Raw genomic sequence first — 20808 nt, forward strand, 5'->3', positions numbered from 1 at the left:
CAAATAACCCTTTTCTTCATCCTAATTTCTAATGACTTAGGGAATACTACAAGCCAGAAAGAAAAGCCCTCTGAAGATGAAAGACTTCTAAAAAGGAAGATAAAAGGTAATGAAGAAATGCTTAAACAAGAAAGATCAGTGGCTAAGACTAATATTTCTTGCTGGCAAAAATATCCCTCAATAATCCAAGACAAAGTTCAAAGACACAGGTATGTCCATTAGCTACTATATATCAGATATTCTGTAAGAAGGCTAAATCATAACTATGTCAGAGGGCCCTCTTTGGCTGCCTTCAGTGCCACAATTGAAAAATGAGGTGGAAAAAAAAAAATCAGGTGATGGTATGAAACATAAAATGAAACTACCAACACACTGAGGAAGTGGAAAGTGATGGAAGGCTTATAAGGAGCAGCTTTTACAAACCAACCTTTTTTCATTGGATGGTACAAATCCGGCTGGGTGTCTAGCAGAAGGGAAAACAACAAACACAAAATAGCAAAAAAGAGGAGATTAAGAAAAAGAAAATGGCTCTCCTTCAAGATTCTTGTTTTAGAGCTTTTGCAACTTCTGTAAAGAACAAGGGGCTTTGTATTAAAAACAAGACAAAATCCTGAAACTTCCTACTATTAAGACCCAAAGATTTACTAGAAAATACTCTGGTTTAGGATTCTTGAGCCTTTGGTGGTAACTGCAGGTTAGTATACCCTTAAAAGATGAAGCTTAGTCTGCAGGATAAAAGTTCCTTAGGGGGGGAAAAAAGAAGAAATCTAAATTAGAATTATCTATGATATGCTAACAAAGTAATATTGTCACTTCCAAATACCCAGTTAGATGTACAACCAAATCAATGTGCCCTTAAAATATGAAAAGAACCTTGGCCAATTAAAAGGATATACATTTTCAAGGGAATGTGAGGAGATATAATAGGAGAAATAGCTTTAGGAATGAAGTAGTGAAATAGGGCATCATTAAATTATGCTTAATCAATTATCTTTACACTCCAAGAAAATGAGGATAATGGAAATTTCTACTGCTCTTCTGACCTGGAAGCAAAGCCCAATCCCACCACTTTCTACATATCCCATCATTCCCCTTCCAGTAACAGAACTAAGGATTTAATGCAATGACTGAGGCATGTGACCACATGCCCATACGTAGCCTGTCGATAGTAATTCTCAGTAGGCATTGGGCCCAGAAGCTTGTTTACTTTCAGTGCATATTCAAAGCTTTCCAAGTTCTTTGTGGAGACATACAACTCTCTCTTCTTCCCATCAAATCCATCCCAGTATTTAAAATAAGTGATATCAGTATCCTAGCTCCCTGACAGGGAGTCACACTTTCAGCCATACATACCTTCATTCTCAGGTAAGGATGGGAAAGGATGGAATGAATGGAAAGGTGGAACCTCATCACTTTCTTCAGAGCTAACCCGAACATCTACTGGAGACTCTGAGATGGATGAGGTAAACTGATCCATATCAGCACGCTGTTCTTGAAGTAATTCATCTTTAAAAAATTAGGCAAGGAGCAAAAGAGAATAAAATTAAATTAAAAAGACTTTTCATATGCCTTGTTTTCAAAGAATTTCAAGAACAAGACTGAAGGTACAAATGCATATGACTTTAGATAAATGTTCTTGGCTTGGTTGAATAAATAGAAGGGAAGGGAAGGGAAGAAAAAAAAAGACTGAGAAATAGCAGTTGTGAAGAAAAAAATGTTAACACAGGCTACTTTCCTGCATACTTGCTATTTTACACCCTAGATTTTCTTCCTATATTCAAATTTATTACATGGTCAGTGAAACAAAAGGCATTTGTGGATCAGTCATTCTAGCAACTCCCATGTCATTTTCCTAAGCTTGGAATATAGATCCCACACAGAAAATTTTGATTTCAACCTTCAAATATATAAAGTATTGGCATAATAACTAAGTTAACCTCACCTTCAGTTGTTCCCATCTTCTCTAGCTTCTTGCCAACATAATTAGTAACAACTAATTCTAGACAGAAAAAAGCTTAGGACCACATAGGTGGCGCAGTCAATAAGCCCTGAAATCAAGAAGATTTGAGTTCAAATCCAGCCTCAGATATTTAACACTTCTGCTACTTACCAATTTCTTCCTGGATTTCCTGCGCCACATAAGGTACTTTGTATAACAGAGACAAACTCTGATTTCTTCTCTCTTCAATCACATGGAGATGAGTCATTACCTACACAGACACAATCATAGTTAAACTGGTAGCTTTCCTTTTTCAATAGCAACTACTATAAAATATATCTCCCTACAAGACCATTTCCAGACCATTCAAAATCTCAAACAGACTAACACAACTTACTAATAAGAACCCACTCATCACTAACGACTAAATTAATACTTTAACAATAAAATATAAAAAAATCCATGCCCAGAAGAAATTAGGAACTTAGTAAATATAGACTTCATTCATAATGATGCCTATTATTTAATTTTAAACTTAAGATACATTTTGATTAATTCACGTAATTAAGAAAAAGAGATTAGTCTAGTCCAGAGCTTCTTAAACTTTTCCACTTGTGACACCTCTTCACCCAAGAAATTTTTACATGATCCCGGGTTTAGATATGTACAGAAATAAAATATTTACTGATAATAAATCATAATTTCACAATCTCACATTCAGTCACAAGAACCCATATGGGGTTGCAAACCACAGTTAGCTTAAGAAGCTGGAGTCTAATCAACTCATCACCTAAAATATAGTGAAGCCTGCTATCTTGGAGAGAGAGAAAGGAAAAGAAAAAATTTTGGAAATCAAAATCTTACAAAAATGAATGCTGGAAACTTTAAAATTCTATTAGAACTCAACCTATACAGAACTGTAATTTCAATTATATGGGGCCAAAATATCCAAATCATGGAATTCTCTTACTTCTATTTTCCTAGGAATATGTTAATGTTTATCTCCAGGGTCTAATAGAAGAGACTAAGGTCAATTCAAAACAATTTTAGTATTTGACACAAAATACTAAATCTGATAAAAAGTTACAAGAGATAAGGCTGAAACTATTGCTAAAGTAGACAAGGCTGAAACTATTGCTAAAGCAGATTTTCTGAATGTCACCCCAAAGCAAAACTTTTTTCTAGATAAAAACACCATAGTATTAAAAGTATTAAAAAAAGGTCACTTATTACAAACAACTGACATAAGTTTAAGTAACTAACTTGGTAATATCTGACCTTATTATATAAAATCCAATGGTCAAATAAAAAGACTAAAATAAAACATCCACCTTGATAACGAGAGAGCTATTCAATCTTAGTAGTCAACCAAGAAAACTGTGACCTCTCCCTTCCAAAAACAAAACAAAATAAAACCAAGTACTATAGTTCAAAAGCCACAAATCCTACCTAGGATGTGCAGGAGAAAACTAAACATGTATTGACAACTTTTTACCTACAGAGGGTACTATAAGCCAAGAATCCCAAACATCTGAACTGGAAAATTAAAAGGAACTGCTTTTATTATAGATTAAAGTCTTTCTAACTTTTAAAAATAAGGATGAAAGCAATTTCATTTTATCTTTTCCAGTCTGTCAGTCAAATAAACTGATGGAAAAGCAGAGTAATGGGAGAAATAATGTGAAATAAAATGGAACTTAAATATTCTATTTTAACATAAGTGTGTTGATGTTATAACTGAACAAACCAGCAAAAACACTCAAAGAAATGAAAGCTAACAAATGAGTTTCATTTGCACATAAACCTGGAGACAAGTTACAAGGGCATAAAAGCCAAGTCTATCACCTCTGGGATCTTATGGAGATCAAACTAGAATATCACAAAATGATAAAAGAAAAGTTAGAAAGCAGGAATAACAGAATGTTTAATGCACTTATTGTGACAATCAAAAATTCGTGAGGTCATAAAAATAAAGGCTAGCTGAGGACATGACTGCTGCTCTGAGAAAAGCTATTCAAACTCTAGGGGTGAGACTCCCTCCTCTCCTATTGTGCTTGTTGATATGACTCTTTCTACACTGCAGCCTTGTGACTCATATTAGAAAAATTAAATTTAACACACAGGAAGGCACCATGGCATCACTGATAAAAAGTAGGCCTCAAGAGTCAGGAAGTCCCTGGGATTCTATAACCTTGAGCAGGACACCTGAACTCTCAACAGCCCTGGGAAACTGAGCTGCACAGACCTAATTGAAAACAGGTCCAGAAAAAAATGACATAAAATAAGAATACTCAAGAGAAAGAATAAGGTCCAACCACCTATCCTTAGTAAGGACAGGGCAAAAATTCAGTACAATTCTCTTTGTTTATTTATCTCAGGCTTCACAATTCTAGTTAGTAACACAGCCAAAGAGTCAGCTTTTTATTTTGTTCTTTTCATTTAAAATCTTTGTAGAAGCAAAAAAAAAAAAAAAAGAAAAGAAGCAGCAGCAGCAGCAGCAGCAGCAGCTAAATATGTTTGTTGATACCTCCAAAATGTTAAGAGTAAAAAGCAAGTCTGCTCACACTGGGCAGATCAACTATGAAACAAAGATATGAACAAAAAGGTACACATAGAAAAATTTGGGGAAATAGTAATTTATGCTAAGTAGTAAAGACTGGAAAAGGGATATCATAGATCAAGTAAGTATTTAAATAATATCCCCTTTGAAGAGCAAATTTAAGAAAAAAGATACAGATCTGATAAAATCAGTTGGTCTATGAAATGTATATATTTTTTGCATAATTCCACAGGACTATTTCCTCTCCAGGTACCTGATAATATTCAATCAATGACTGAACAGTTTTTAAATGGTCAGTGTCAGATAAAGCATAATAATTTCAGAGTTTTATATTCTATAAAATTAATTCTGGTTTGTCCTCAGTTGAATGTTTAGTCCTGGGGATTGACCACCATTTCTTTGCTCCTTTTTAAAGGAGACACCTGGTTCTTGAAAATGGAAAAGTACTTACTTTTTTAAGTGCACTTTGTCTATAGGAAAACTGAGTATCCACTAGCTCAATGGCACTGTTTTAATAGCTACATCACAAATTAACCAAGGAAAAGTGATTCATTTGCAAATCCTATCCTCCATTAAAACACTTCAGTGAGAACTAATATGGATTATTAGGTTGTACAAAAGTCACTGAATTTCCAAGGTTAGAAGTTTATTGACGTGATGTACCTTAAATCACCAGATAGAAGTGAACAAACTATCAATTAATTACTTCAGACAATATCATAATCAGCTCAAGTTAACTATGCTGAAAAACGCAAATCACTTCAGAAATAGTTTCTTTCAAATATAATTTCACATATCTATAGTTAGGTGTTAGTGCCCAAAAACTATAGTTCCTTTGCAACAAGAAACACATATATCATATCATGTCATTATCCATGGATTACGATTATCACGTCAAATAATGATTGCATAAGCAATCAATTAACCATCTCAAATTACTTTCTTCAAGACTCAGTTCAAATTTTCCCCCCTTAATTTCTTTTTTTTTCTATTTTAACCTATATTTATGAAATTAAAACAAGCATTTCCACAATAAAGTATAATAAAAAAGATGATTGAACATGAAACTGCAAATTTTATACAATTTATTCTTCCTTATAAATGTATAATAAAGTTGTCATGTGATATTATTGCTAGTTATATTATTTCTATCATACCTGGGATTTCATCTGGGCAGCCTTTTCTGGGTCAACTGCCAAAACATGCTGGTAATGGCGGATAGTATGCAGGCGATCCTTATTCTCTGCACGAACATAACGCCTCAAGGCCTGGAGGATTCGATGGGGCTGAGGGAGGAAGAATGCAAAAATCCAGTGACTAAAGTACTAGAGACAAAATAGAAAACAACTATTAAAAGACAAAGGTGGTTTTAATTTCTATATGTTTATTCTGCAGCTGAAATAATTTTGGAGTTCTATTCACAGTGATGATAAAAGTTCAATATAGTTTTTTATTGGGCACATAACTAATTCTCCATTATTATTAGCCCAACTTCCATTCTCAATCCATCAATTCTAGTGTGTCTCTCTTTTTTTGCCTTTTCATTGCTCCCCAATTCGTGACAGTTAGTAATGTACTCAATTCTTGATCTATTAATTTAGAATTACAAAAGTTAAAAGATACTGGTTCACAATTCTCATGTTCTAAGAGCACAGACATGTCCAGAAGGTAATGAGGGTGGAATAATGGAAAAAAAGAATTTGAGACCATGGAAATGAATATCTCTCCATTTAGGACATGAACCTTTCACAGTCAGCTTGAAGAATAAGTTCTTGCTATTTTATGCCCCATTTATCTCATATGAAATGGTAGAGGAAGATGTTAGGACATTAAAATTTGATTCAATTTGGAAGGATTATTTTTATTGTTATTCTCCTTACACTTCAATCTGAGCAAAAACTATCAGAGGGACATTTAATGATACATTATTTCACAATTTAGTTTGATCCTGCTTCTCCATATTGACCAAAGTCACAAGCACAAATTGGTATCCAAAAGAGGCAACTTCTTTTACAAAAATGTGGTTCATCAAGAATAAACTAAGAACACAGCTCACCCGTGGTGGGTCAGACTGCAAGGCAGCCAGGTAATTCTCTAGAGCCATGCGACGACGATCATTCAGCATAGCTTCCACTCGAGCCAAGTGAGTCTCCACCAGCTGCTGCTTCTCACTGGCTGCTTCTTTCTCTAGAGATTTAACCATTGCTTGGAAGTGCTATACCAAGAGAAGTAGAAAAACTGTGCCATTTACTAAAAACCAAAAAGTTGCATTAAATTCAGGGGAAGAGAAACACACATGTGAATATATATGTGAGCTCTACAAATAAGAGAAATGAGATTCTCCTGCAAATGAGATTGCCTATTTGTGAAGGATGATGTTATTCTACAGCATTTTAGGGAAAGTAAAGGCTTAATTTTTTATACTATATTTTGCCTGCTTAAGATAAACACTATGAATCATATAATAGATTATGCTCAATCATCTCCATTCACTTCTAGGATTACTGGCAAGAATGTATAGCTGACTGGGTTTAGGATAAAATAGAATGTGCTGAATATTTTCTATGAAAAACTCATTGGTATATAGAGGAATTAAATTCTTTGATCTTGGACTCATGAATGTCATGCTCTAAGTCACTGACCCATATCCATACACTGAAAGAAGTGAAGACATAGTTGAATTGCTAAACATCTAAAATAACAAGTCTGGGAGTAATAAAATATCTCAACTTTTAAGATGACAGTCAAAAAAAATTATTTCAATCAACCCATGTGAAATCCTAAATAAATATGCAGAAAGAATAGCAGCTTCCTCTATAGCCTACATATACTATTGATCTCGAGACGGCATGCTTTGCCACTGCTACTTTAAAGGTTACATTCTTATAAACCTGGAAATCAAGTTTATCAAAAATTGTTATTTTCTATCTTTTCAATTGATATACAAAAAAGATTCAGTTTTGTTAGGTAAAGCCATAATATAAGACTGAAAATGTCAAAAGACATCTTCCAGAAAAGCAAAACAATGGCGAAATACCATAGATACATCTTGTTATCAGCTAGAAGATGGTCTGATGGAGAGTTGTCTTTCTTCCTACCAGAGGTAAGCTAGCTAGATAGATAAAAACACAAACTATGCAATATAAGCTCTCCCACCAAAAGGTATTAGAATTCCAAAGACAGACAGTCTCTCCTACCTGAATCAAGGTCTGTCTTTCTGCCTTAGGAAGGTTCTTTGCTTGATGTTCTGCTTCTTCCCATTCCTTCTTGACCTATAAGGCAAAAAATTAAGGAATGTACCTAATGATGTCTCTCCCCCTCTTCTAGGGAATAGTTTTTGTCCTGAGCACATGGAGAACTCTATATGGGAATATCTATGGGCAAAGTTTCTTATCATTTTTTCTAATGGTTATTTCCAAACAGTAAAATGAGGTTGTTGGACTAGATTATTACTGAAACTCCTTCCAAAGCTAACACTGTATGGGTATGATTGGATTAGCACTACTTCAGATGTGTTCACTTTTAGAATATTTCTATATATCTACAATCTGACCCCATACTCCTGTTTTTCCCATCCACAGTGAATCTTCAAAACCTCATTTGCTCAGTTGGCCATTTTAGATTGAGGTACCTGTTTTCTGAATTCAAAAAATATTGGTATAAAAACTATACATAGGTTGGTGTACAATTTTAAAAGTTCTAGTTTTAATGGCCTTCTTACTTAAGAATTCCAAACCTCTATTTTCTAACTGATGTTCTCAATGTGAAAAACTACATACAAGTAATTTGTGTCAGGTGATAAATTGGGTTTTTTGGTGGCTGTTTTGTTGGGGTTTTTTGGGTGTGGTTTTTTTTTTTTGTGTTTTTTTTTGTTGTTATTGAGGCAACTAGGGTTAAATGACTTGCCCAAGGTCACACAGGTAGGAAATATTAAGTAGCTGAGGTCACATTTGAACTCAGGTCCTCCTGACTTCAGGACTGGTGTTCTATCCACTGTGCCCACCTAGCTGCCCCCAGGTGATCAATTGTTAAGATTATCAGTGATGTTTTACTGTGTTTGTAGAACTGTTGTCTCAAAATAGTTTGATGTTTCACTAAGGAAACCAAAATGGTTAACTATGATTAACTATAGAAAAGTGTAATCCTAGTTACTTGGAGTTTAGGGTTGGAATGTGAAAAAGGCAAAGGAAACCAAAACTTCTGTTTATGGACTGTGGGACTCAGTTTCCCTTTTTGAAAAAAATGGAGAGGGTTGGTTTAGAAGACCTTTGAAGATAGGGTAACAGGTTTGGCTTTTGATAATGAAAACTCTTGTTAGCAGAGCATCAAACTGACATGATGCTAATATCAGAATCTTTGCTTACTCGGTCCATTCGATTGCGATGACGAATTTCTAGCTGCTCCTTAGCCTTTTGGAATCGAGCATGTTCATTGTCATCTGCAGAGGTCTCGAAATACACATCAACATCATTAGTTGGCAGAGGAGTTGGAGGAACTGAAACAAAATTAGAAGAAAGATTTTGGAATCAAGACCTAGAGCTAAAATTGTTGCTCTTCTCCTAGTGGGAGAAATGGAGGCCTGGGACCTGTAAGTTGACTTAGGTTGTCTTAAGTTATGCTAAGGAGTATAGAATTTTTGTTGTCTGCCAAGACTTCACTTTGCTACATTGCAATAAGCAATTTTCTACACAGAAATGTTAGTCAACTATATCAGATCAAATTAGTACAGAAATTTAATGATATATCAACCACTTACAACCGCCTAGATTATCTTCAGCAACAGCAAATCTTCAGTTCATGAATGCAAGGTAAAGGATTTACTTACTCTATCCTATTCCATAATTTCTTGTAATCTTAACTGTTAACCACTTTTCAAATTCTTCTATTCTTCACAACTAGTACAATATGAACCAAGATGGATCTACAGGATAAATCTGTGACTTCAAAGAAACCAACTTTGATTTATGAACATATATTTGATTTAAAATTATTCAAAGCTGAATGTTCTAGCTCCATTTCTCTTTCTATTCTCCACCTTTATATATGATTTTCTCAATTCTTTACCTCCTTTATAGGACAGGCAAGGTAAAAAAAAAAAAAAAGAAAGAAAGGAAAAGGAAAGGTGATATGTATAAAGGCCAAGTTATGTTTTTGTTTCACAGGTTCTATGAGGACCTGAAAAGAACCAACTAAAAATTAAGTTATGTACTGCTGAAAAGCACATGTTAAACCTAATATTTACTAGGAACATGGAAAAATAAGCTGTTATACTGAACAAAGACAGGAAACACTAACTCTAAGTTACATTTGAATTTATGAACATACATTTAGTTAACATCTCCTGTCCATTAAGTAGGAAAAAAATTTATTTAAAAACGAAAACATTCTTCATTCTATAAACTGTTAGACCCAGGAAAGTAGTTATCTTGCACAGCTGATTCTGCCAACATGATAAGAATAAGGATTGATGAAACAAATCCATTTGTTCAAACTTTTAAGACAATATTTATGGAAGTTCTTGACATGCCAACATAGTTTAAAAAAACAAACAAACAAAACCCTCCCACAACTGTGTAATGCACACAACTTTAAATGAAAGACAAATGTCAGAAACCTATAAGATTATGTCTTCACAAAACCCCTGTGACTATTTACCTTCCTCAGCTATTATAAGATTAAAGCAAGTAAGTGACATGCACTTATTCCAAACTCACACAAATTTAACATGCTACTGCCAAAGGGTTTTTGTACCTTATCAAGCTAAATCTTTTTAAATATATTTATGTACTAATAGGTGAACAAAATAGAAGGTACCTCACAGAGGCATTCTAGTCCAACCCTTCCTTTTATAGATGAGGAAACTGAGACAACTCAGAGCATTTAAGTGACTTCCCTCAAGTCCCACTCATTTAGTTAAGTGACAATAAAGAAAATGTAAACTGCTGCTTACACCAACCATTCCCTGGTTTGACTATAAAGGCTTTATAACTGGTATTATTGGAAAAAGGAGACCCAAATTTGATTCCTAAATCTATCGTAGTTGACATTTACCAAATAATACTGAGACTCATTTTTCTAAGCTACAAATGAAGATATTAAGACATACCTCATAAGATTTTTAGGGAAAACCAAATCAGAAAAAGTTTTAAAAAAAAGAAGGTTAACACTCAGAGAATGTAACACTCAGAGAATGCTTTGGAGCTTACAAAACATTTTCCTCATAATTATGGAAAGAAGTTTACACAATTATTATCCATAGCATATAAATAAGGGAAGATTCAACTTGGCTATATTACACAAATGGTCAATATGATTTAAAAACAGGAGGACTCTTCTATTGGCTCCAAGTGCAGTGTCACATATTAGAATACATCTCTCTATATATAAAAGTAGGGTGTGATCAGAAGGTACGGTTAGGTTACTGTGAAATGTACTTTTGTTCCATCTAAATTCGACATGCTGAAAATAGGTCTTTTCTATCTATAAGTGATACCCCACACATACAATCACACCCTAAAACCCAAAGACACAACACAATAGGCATAATTTGCCTTTAAAGGGGATATTAACTTTATGAATTGAATAATTTTCATAGAGTCCTGGACAGGTATCATTACCACCATTTTAGGCAACATATATAATTTAATGAGTTCTTACTATCTAATTTCAGATTCTTTAAATTTAAGCAGAAACTAAAGAAAAGTTTCTGATTATTTGCATAAAAAATGGTTTTTACCAACCATTTTTAAAAGCAAAGAAAAAAAATGAATAAAGTGAATAAATTAGTGAATAAATGAATTTTAACTACTGATCATAAATAATGGATCTCCACATCTAAGCATGTGCCTGCTTCTGGAAGTACATACATACACTTAACAGTGTCGTCTTAAATTTCATATAGGTCCCAGCTAGAAATAATTTCTTAACATCAAAGTCTCCAAAGCTATCAGGTGTATACCTATTTGCCAACTATCAGTTATTGTACACACACACACACACATCAAATGTATGAAGCTAGAAGGAAAAAAAATAAGTTTAAGCATAAGCTAAACTTCAAAGCTCCCACAAATGCAAAGTGAAAGTGTTAAATTAAGAAGATTTTTTAAAAACCTTATTTTTGTTCTGATTCTTCTTCACAACATGACTAATATGAAAACATGTTTAATATCATTATATGTGTTTAACCTATACCAGGTTATCTGCCATATTGAGAAGGGGAGGATCATGGAAAATTAATATGGAACTCATACTCTTATAAAAGTGAATGTTGAAAACTATATATGTAATTATTAAAAAATACTATTAAGAAATTATGTGGAGGATGAGGTAGGAAAACGTTACTTTGATTAGGACCTATCAAAAAGTAGAATGAAATAAACTCTAGAACAAATTCCAAGATCAAGTAGTAGCTAACCATTCTAATGAACTGCAGAGTGCAGAGAATGGCCTTGAATGTGTTCCAAGAATATTAAGAAGAACTGCAAAATAAGGAAGAAATCTTAACAAAAGAACATGTTACTTAGACAGCTGGGGAAAGGGAAGGCAATCTTCTTACTCCTATCTAAAAAAGGCCCAGGCTCATACCCTGAAGCTGTCATTTACATTAACTTCTTAGTTGTACAGGGGATTTTTCCTATTGTATAAGGCCAAGAATCACAGGAACCTAATAATATTGACATCTAAAATATAAGCATGAGCAGTGATACCTCAAACACTGGCATGTCCTGATTTCACAGTTTTCCAAGCTAGTATCTTAGTTTCCAGGCACATTCCAACCAATGAAGGAACCAAAACAACCAAATCCTGGGTCAGCAATCCAAAATGCTAAAAACAAATCTCCAGACGGCTAGAGCCAAACCAGGAAATAGCCATATATCACCAACACTAGCAGCAGACAAAAGAATGAGTTCTTGCAACTGTCAAAAGGAAAGTGAAACCTAAAATCTAGGAAGCACAGAAATGAAAAAGCAAAAACAGAAACAGAAACAGAAAACAACTGCAAACATCAGCAAGAGTCAGCAGCAGGGCACACTACACAGTTGTGGTCACAGGGACTAGCCAGAGAAGGGACAGAACGCCAGACAAGACAGGGGCTTGCTGCCCAGAGCCAGCCTGAGGCAGGACTTACTCATCGTTTTACACACAGCCATACAATAGTCCTCAGACTCAAAATTGTTCCTGTTGCCTCCGCAGCCGCCATATATAAAGCGCACGCATTTTCCCTTGGAGAGGTCGAAGTACCAGCGGGGCATCACGGCCCGGCAGGGCCCTGTCATCGCCTCCTGGGAGCAGACAGCTGTGTGGAGATGGTTAGAGTGTCAGCAGGGAAGAGGCAGCAGCTTCAAATGCTTTTAACATGCTACAAACCAGCAGCCTTTGGGTAAGGTTAATGTTGTAGGTTATGCAACATCCAGGAAGCATCAAAACTGGAAAATCAGTGCCAAGTACTTTATCAGCTACCTGACTGTTCACAACCTCCAAGGGTTCTTAATTTTAAAAGGTAAGCAACTATCAAGAAAATGCAAGTTAAAAGTCATTTGCACTGTATGATGCCTATGACAATATCATGAATAGATGACAGATGGAGGTATCTGTAATGTGCAACTAGAGGCCTGGAATCTTCCATAGCTCTACTCCCTAAATATAGACACTTGACCATGGCCTATGCCTATCTTTATTTTTCAGCTCTACAATGAACTCTTAACATGCAACCTTCTCTAATTTCAGGAAATTACCTTATCTCTTCAGTATGCTATTAAACTTGCTAGATAATTTTTACCTAAGAGATTAAAATTTTTTTCCCTGATTCAGTGACATACTAATAACATACTAAGCTAATTTTGTAATCAATATTTCTAACTATGAAATGCTGCTCTGGACAGTCACAGCAATCTATACTTTGGAGAAAAGAGAAGTGAAAGGGACTTTACTACATATATATAATATAGATGAATAGGCACAGATGTCTCTATGAATATATGTATATGTATGTATATATAAACATATTAATACATATGTATGTGTGTCTATAGATACATAAAGGAAGGAAAGAGAAAGGGACTTTCCACTTGGGTCAATATCTCATTAGCATATTTAACATATGTTTAACATATTGATTAAAGTAGACTATCATGCCTCTCATTTCCTAGTAAAAGGAAGCAAGCAGTTTTTAAAAAAACAAAATAAAACAAAAAAACTCTAAATATTCCAACTGGTGGTAAAGCCTTAAATATGCTGATATCCTATTCTATAATTATATAAAAAAAATTGTTTATGATTCAATATCTCTCTCACAACATATATTAGCTGCTAGGGGTACTTTGTCAAGAAAAGTGCCTACCAACTGTCAGAATGGGATTATCAATGCACTCCTGACAGTTAATTTCACTTTTTGTGCAATACAAACACTATTCTTTAATTTCTGATTTACAAAGTGATTAAAATTGAAGTACTAACAATAACAGGATTCAATTATAATATGAATTGAAAAGTCATGATCTTACCCACAGACAAGGCAGGAATTACCTTTAACATCATGAGTTATTTCCTTCTCAGAGAGAGTCCCATCACTGCTAGGTTCAGTTGGAGTCTCTTCAACATAGCTATCTACTTTGTAGTTGTTATCATAGTAATAATCACGATCTTCTACCACTTCTTCTTCTTCTTCCTCCTCCTCCTCCTCCTCCTCCTCTTCTTCTTCTTCATCCCCTTCTTCCTCATCATCTTCTACAGCTGCTTCTGTGAAGTCTTCTATATCTGCCTCAGTAGGAAATTCACTGAAAGATCAAAATTAGAAATGAGGATTATTTTAATCCTACATACACAAATTCTAACCTACCAAATGATTCTTAGCATTCACACATAAGTTTTCCTATAAAGGTTTCAATTGTCAAAACATAGTGCTATGGCTTGGAACGATCTAAACATTAATTATTACTAAGATTCTTCATGACTGACTGAGATTATTTTAATTAGCTACTTCAGGATGAAATGAAGTCTGCTTCCATATTCTCCTTCTAGAAGATTTCTAAAAGTGATATGGAGCCTCATGTGTGTACACTAACAAAACAAACTTTTTCTAAACTTAGAAAAATATTACCTTTTATAAATATCATAGTCTTCATCTTCTTCTTCATCTTCATCTTCATCCGCATCCTCATCTTCATCTTCCTCTTTTGAGGAAATGGATTCAACTATTTTTGTTTGGGGGCAGCACACATACTCAGTGCCATGAAACTGGTCAAGCCCACAAGGTAGTAGCATGCCATAACTATACAAGGTCATTCCCTGAGACATACATGCCTAGAAGAGAAACAGAGATCAATATAGTGAATTTGGTTCAAATCTTTCCCATTTCTACCATAGCACTTACCTACAGAAATACTTTATGGGGGGAAAAAAAATCAAAGTCACTATCTAAAATTGGAGAGAAACAGAGCATCCTGGAGATAGATTATCTAAATCCAACCTGCTCTTTGATTCTGTTTTTTATGCAACAAGAAAACAGATAAGTAGAGAGGCAAGAGAAGTTTGTCTAAGGTCACAAAACAATTTAAGGGCAGAGTCATAACAAATTCAAATTCCCTAAATAAGTACAAGACTCTTTCCTTTATACCAGCCTCTATGAATTTCCTGAAATGTACAATAATTTATGTTACTCTGAATAGGAGTAATATTGAAATACTTACCTAACACCCACAATAAAAGCTCTATTCCTATCACCAAAAAGGAAAGCTATATGTCAATCATTTAGGGAGATTCACAAATTTTATAGTGATTTGCTATGGAGCAAATGAACAAAATCAGATTTTTTTCATTTACTTAACAAAACAGAAACAAAAAACCCAAGATTTCCATTGCTATCTATACAAATACACTAACATACTGGCTGTTAGTGGCTATTACTTGTCAGTAAGCCAATGTGCTTTTAGAAAGGACCTAATATTTTCAGGCACTCAACATTCATTTTTGAACTTGAACAACCTATCAATCACAGATCTAGTAGCACAGCTATATCATCAATGACAAACTCTGTTCACAAGGATTACTAATTTTCCACTACAGTTTTCTTATTAGAACACTCATATCTCAACTCTAAAAAAATTAGCTCTTCTCAGAAATACAATAATTTAAGACAATTCCAAAAGACATGAGACAGAAAATGCCATCCACATTCAGAAAAAGAACTATGGAGTATGAATGCAGAAAAAAAGCATACTAATTTCACTTTTTATTTGTTTTTTTGATTTTTTCCTTTCTTGTGATTTTCTCCTATTGCTCTGATTCTTTTTATATAACATGAATAATATAGAAATATGTTTAACAGGATCACAGTACAATCTTACAACACTGAATATTGAAAACTATCTTTCCATATAATTGAAAAAATTAAAATATTCTTAAATGCAAAAAGCAAATTCATAAAGACAAAATAATGAATCAAATAAAGTACAAGCTAAGTATTCATAATTCTCATTTGTACTTAGCCTTCTTTTTCTTCTTCTTCTTTTTTTTTTTTTTTTTTTACCTCTTTTGTCACAGCATGCCAGTGCTGGTGATACTCGCATACATCGGTTTTCTCTTTATGGAAAAACTGACACCTCTCTGGGACCAGTAGAACATCACTTACAAACTCACCCACTGGGAGGGGAAAAAAAAAAAAAAAGGTTTATCAGAGGCAAATTTGGTTTTCAGATTTGTTGAACAAAGTAATCTACCATGCAAGCACAAATATTTAAGGCTATTTATAGAAATAATGACAACTCTATTTGTAATTCATTTGAAAATTACTTTACATTTCTACAGCCACCCCCCAAAAATAAACTGGCTTCAAGTGACTTTGCTGGTTTAGCAAAATTTAGGTCTCAAACAACATCTCACACCAAATAACCCTAATAACCTCCAAATGGATACAGAAACTAAATATAAAAGGCCACATCATAAACTAAATGGAGGAACAAGAAAAGAGACACTTTTTTGTTACCAGAGATAGAGAACTTTCTTGGACAAACATGTGGGAGGAGAGGATCAAAATAAACAAAATGAACAATATTTTGATTATAGAAAAACTAATACCTTTTGCACAAACAAGATTAATAGAGCTAGAACCAAAAAGAAAATGGTGAAACGAGGGGTAAAACTTTGTAGCAATTTACTCTCACTCAATTGGAACTCAATAAATACAGAAGTAAGCCATTCCACAATAAATAAATGGCTTAAGGATAAACAGACATTTCTCAAAGGGCAAGTCATCAATAACTATATAAAAAACATATCAAATTATTGAATAAGAAAAAAATGAAAATTACAACCATTATGAAGTTCTATCTCACATCCATCAGACTGCCAAAGAGGACAAAAAAGGAAAAGGGCAAATGCTGGAGGAAATAAAGAAGAAAAGGTACATTTTTGGTACTCTTTGTAGAGCTGTGAATTAGTACAGCCATTAAAAAAAAAGTCTAGAATTGTATGCAAAAAATTAATTGATCTGGGAATGGCCCTTGACCTAGTGATATCACCATTAGGCACATGTTCAAGAAACATCAAGGAAAAAGGAAAAGGAAAAGAATCGATATGTAACAAATATATTGTGATAGCCCTTTTTTTCCTAATAGACAACTGAAACTAAAGCTCTGCTTAAAAACTAAGCAATGGTAGGACAAATCTTGTTACATAAATATAACAATATTTTGTTGTAGCATAAAAATGACAAGGAATAGATCAGAGAAATCTGGGAAAACTAGTATAAGTGATACAAAGTAAGACTCAGAACAACATATATAATTAGCACCTACACTGTAAATAAAACCAATCTAAAATACTGAAGAACTTGAGGACGAAATAGTGATGATGCCAAAAGAAGCAAGAAATACTGTTTATTCAATAAAGTATTTTTTAAATACACATAAGGAAATAAGGTTCAAAGGGAAACAAACAGCTGGTACTAATATGCCAAATTTAGTAATACTCTTTTTTAAAAAATCTGTAATAATGAGACAACTTTATATACATATTACTTCTATTTTTTATATGTAGAAAAAATTAACATTTATGAACTTCAGAATAAGAAACAAGAATAATTTTGCTACATTCTTATGTGCTAACAAATAGCTCTTGTAAAAACAACAATAAAGGACACAATGATGGGAAGCTGGCTTACAAAAAAGATAGGATAAAAGTAAATTAAAGAGTCCAACCAATCCAGTTAGATCTAAAATTATGGCCCAATCTATCAATATATTTTCAAAGTTTAAGTTCCCCAAACTTTACTTTTAAACTTTTGGTTTTGGAGATAGATGGGGATATAAGACAGGATGTGAATTAAATAAAAAAGAGAACTGCTGGGAAGATGCAGATGAGAATGTTCTCTGGAAAATAGAATCTTTTTGTTTTTACAATTATTACTTCATCCTGCCACTTTCATTCAACAAGAATATATTCTTTTTCCTTTCCAACTACCCCTTGAAAAATAAAAGAGTTACAAGTATCATTTTCCCATCTAGGGATTTGTAAACAGTCTAACCTTTAAATAATGTTAGGTTTTGTTTTTGCTGTTTACCTTTCTGTGTTTATCTTTAGTACAATTGTTTGAAGATAAGATTTTATTTATTTCTGGCTTTTTGAATAGAAATAACTGAAAGTTCCTTACTTCACTGAAGATCCATCTCATTCCCTGAAAGATGATGCTGAGTCTCCCTGGTGGTTGATTCTTGGTTGTGTAAACCCCGGTCCTTTGCTTTCCAGAATATGATATTCCAGGTCCTCGGATCTTTTATTATAGAAGCTGCCAAATTCTGGGTAATCTTGACTGTTTCTCCTTGATATTTTTTTTGGGGGGGAGAAGGTGGGGAGAGTGGGAGGGTGCGCAGTTTGTAATATTTTTTTCTTGAGATGGTAGTTCTGAACTAATGTTCCTTGGGGCTTTCCTCATAAGATCTCTTTCTGGAGATGATCAATGGATTCTTTCAATGACTATTTTGCCCTCTGGTTCAAGTGTATCAGGGAAATGTATCTGAATGACCTCTTGAAGAATGCCTTCCAGGTTCTTTTTTTTGGTTGTGACCTTCACATAGACCAATAATTTTTAAACTGTCTCTCCCTGGATCTATTTTCCAGGCCAGATGTTTTTCTAAAGAGGTATTTTACATTTTCTTCCATTTTTCCATTCTTTTTAGTTTGACTGAGTCTTGATGTCTCATAGCTTCCATTTGTCCTGTTCCAGTTTTTAACATAGGATTTTTCTTTAATTAGCTTTTCTATCTCTTTTTCCATTTGATTAATTCTACTTTTCTTCACTGGATTTTTTTTTTTTTTCATTTGACCAATGACATTTTTAAGGGACTGTTTTCCTTTTCCAAGCTACTGACTATCTCTTACATATAACTTTTATTTCTTTTTTCATTTTTCTTCTACCTCTCTTATTTGCCTTTTAAAATTTTTTAAGAGCTAAGAAGCTTCTTTGAGATTGAGTCAAATTCACATAATCCTTTGAGATTTCCCATGTAGGCATTTTGTCCTTATCTAAGTTGGTGATCTGGTGGTCTTCTCTATTCATCATAGTAGCTTTCTATGGTTAAGGTTCTTGCGAATTTTCTTTCTTTCCTTCCCCCTATTTTATTAGGTTGAGCTCTGTAGACAGTGGCCCAGCAGCCATTTTTGTAGTGGCAAGGAACTGGAAATTGAATGGATGCCCATCAATTGGAGAATGGCTGAATAAATTGTGGTATGTGAATGTTATGAAATAGTATTGTTCTGTAAGAAATGACGAGCAGGATGATTTCAGAGAGGCTTGGAGAGGCTTACAGGAACTGATGCTGAGTGAAATGAGCAGAACCAAGAGATCATTATACATGGCAACAACAAGACTATAAGATGATCAATTCTGATGGATATGGCTCTCTTCAACATTGAGATGATTCAAACCAATTCCACTTGTGCAGTGACAAAGAGAGCCATCTACACCCAGAGAGAGAACTGTGGGAGGTGTGGAACACAACATAGCATTCTCACTCTCTCTATTGTTGTTTGCTTGTATTTTGTTTTCTTTCTCAGTTTTTCGTTTTCTTCCTTCTTGATTTGATTTTTCTTGTGCATCAAGAAAACTGTATAAATATTTATATATATATTGGATTTAACATGTATTTCAACATATTTAACATGTATTAGACTACCTGCTAGCTAAGGGAGGGGGGTGTGGGGAAGGAGGGGAAATTGTGCTTTTGCATATGTTTTGTAAATAAAAAGCTTTAATAATAAAATTTAAAAAACAAAAACAAAATAAAAAAAAACCAACTGTGCATATCCTTTGTCCAGCAGTGCCACTACTGGATTTTTTTTCCCCCAAAGAGACCATAAAACAGAAAAAAAGACCTCCATGAGCAAAAATGCTTGTAGTACTCTTTTTATGATGGCAAAGAACTGGAAAATGAGTAGATGCTCATCAATTGGGGAATGGATGAATAAGTTATGATATGTGAAAATAATGGAATATTATTGTTACATAAAAAATGATGAACAAATTGATTTTAGAAAGGCCTGGAAAGATTTACATGAATTGATGCTGAGTGAAACAAGCAGAACCAGGAAAACATTGTATATAGAGCAGGAAGATTGTTCAATGATTGAACTTGGACCTTCTCAGAGGTACAGTGAACCAAGGCAATCCCAATGAACTATAAAGACTGAATATAAATCAGCACATGCTATATATTCAAGGAAAAATATAGCCCTTGTAAAAAAATAGTCAAACAAAATAAATTCTCATCTTGACTAAGTCATGCCAACATGCTTCATCATAGGTGCTCTGGAATCGGGGCTTGTCATTGCAATGACCAGAGTTCTCCTACATTTCAAAATTGTTTTTCTATAAAAAGTTGGTGGATGAAATTGGCAAACCTGACAAAAGAAAGCAAAATAAAAAATGCTAGAGAAGCTATGGGAAACAGGGTTTTTAATGCTCTCTTGGTGAAGATGTGAACTGGGTTCCAGCCATTCTGGAAAACAATTTGGAACTACGCCACTAAAACTATTAAATTCTACATATAGGACAGCTAGATAGATGGCACAGTGGATAGAACATCCATCCAGGAGTCAGGAGGACCCAAGCTCAAATCTGACTTTGGAACTTAACACTTACTAGGCCTAATTATTAGGTGTGTGACCTTGGGCAAGTCACTTAACACCCCAACTGCCTCTCAAAAAGAAATTTTACGTACCCTTTAACTCTGTGGTAACTGCTTTTAGTCTATACTACAAAGAGATCAAAAAAAAAAGGAGAAAGAATTCAAAATTTACAAACACATTTACAGTA

The 20808-nt window shown here is 34.0% G+C and overlaps 1 protein-coding gene across 4 annotated transcripts in view; it reads right to left on the bottom strand.

The window, feature by feature from the left end:
* Positions 1 to 20808, bottom strand: part of APLP2 (amyloid beta precursor like protein 2) — a 92218-nt gene that overhangs the window by 6633 nt on the left and 64777 nt on the right. For 2 of the 4 annotated variants that reach the window (XM_051986674.1, XM_051986672.1), the window contains exons 4-14: positions 16027 to 16139; positions 14599 to 14801; positions 14025 to 14275; positions 12628 to 12795; positions 8864 to 8994; positions 7697 to 7771; positions 6556 to 6714; positions 5657 to 5785; positions 2111 to 2210; positions 1354 to 1506; positions 428 to 463 (exon numbers count right to left, since the gene is read on the bottom strand). In XM_051986674.1, the coding sequence (XP_051842634.1) occupies positions 428 to 463; positions 1354 to 1506; positions 2111 to 2210; positions 5657 to 5785; positions 6556 to 6714; positions 7697 to 7771; positions 8864 to 8994; positions 12628 to 12795; positions 14025 to 14275; positions 14599 to 14801; positions 16027 to 16139 (1518 nt within the window). The remainder of the gene's footprint in view (positions 1 to 427; positions 464 to 1353; positions 1507 to 2110; positions 2211 to 5656; positions 5786 to 6555; positions 6715 to 7696; positions 7772 to 8863; positions 8995 to 12627; positions 12796 to 14024; positions 14276 to 14598; positions 14802 to 16026; positions 16140 to 20808) is intronic. The other 2 variants (XM_051986675.1, XM_051986673.1) reach the window with 1 other exon arrangement.

Source organism: Antechinus flavipes, chromosome 3 (assembly GCF_016432865.1).
Source record: "Antechinus flavipes isolate AdamAnt ecotype Samford, QLD, Australia chromosome 3, AdamAnt_v2, whole genome shotgun sequence".
Taxonomy (NCBI): Eukaryota; Metazoa; Chordata; class Mammalia; order Dasyuromorphia; family Dasyuridae; genus Antechinus; species Antechinus flavipes.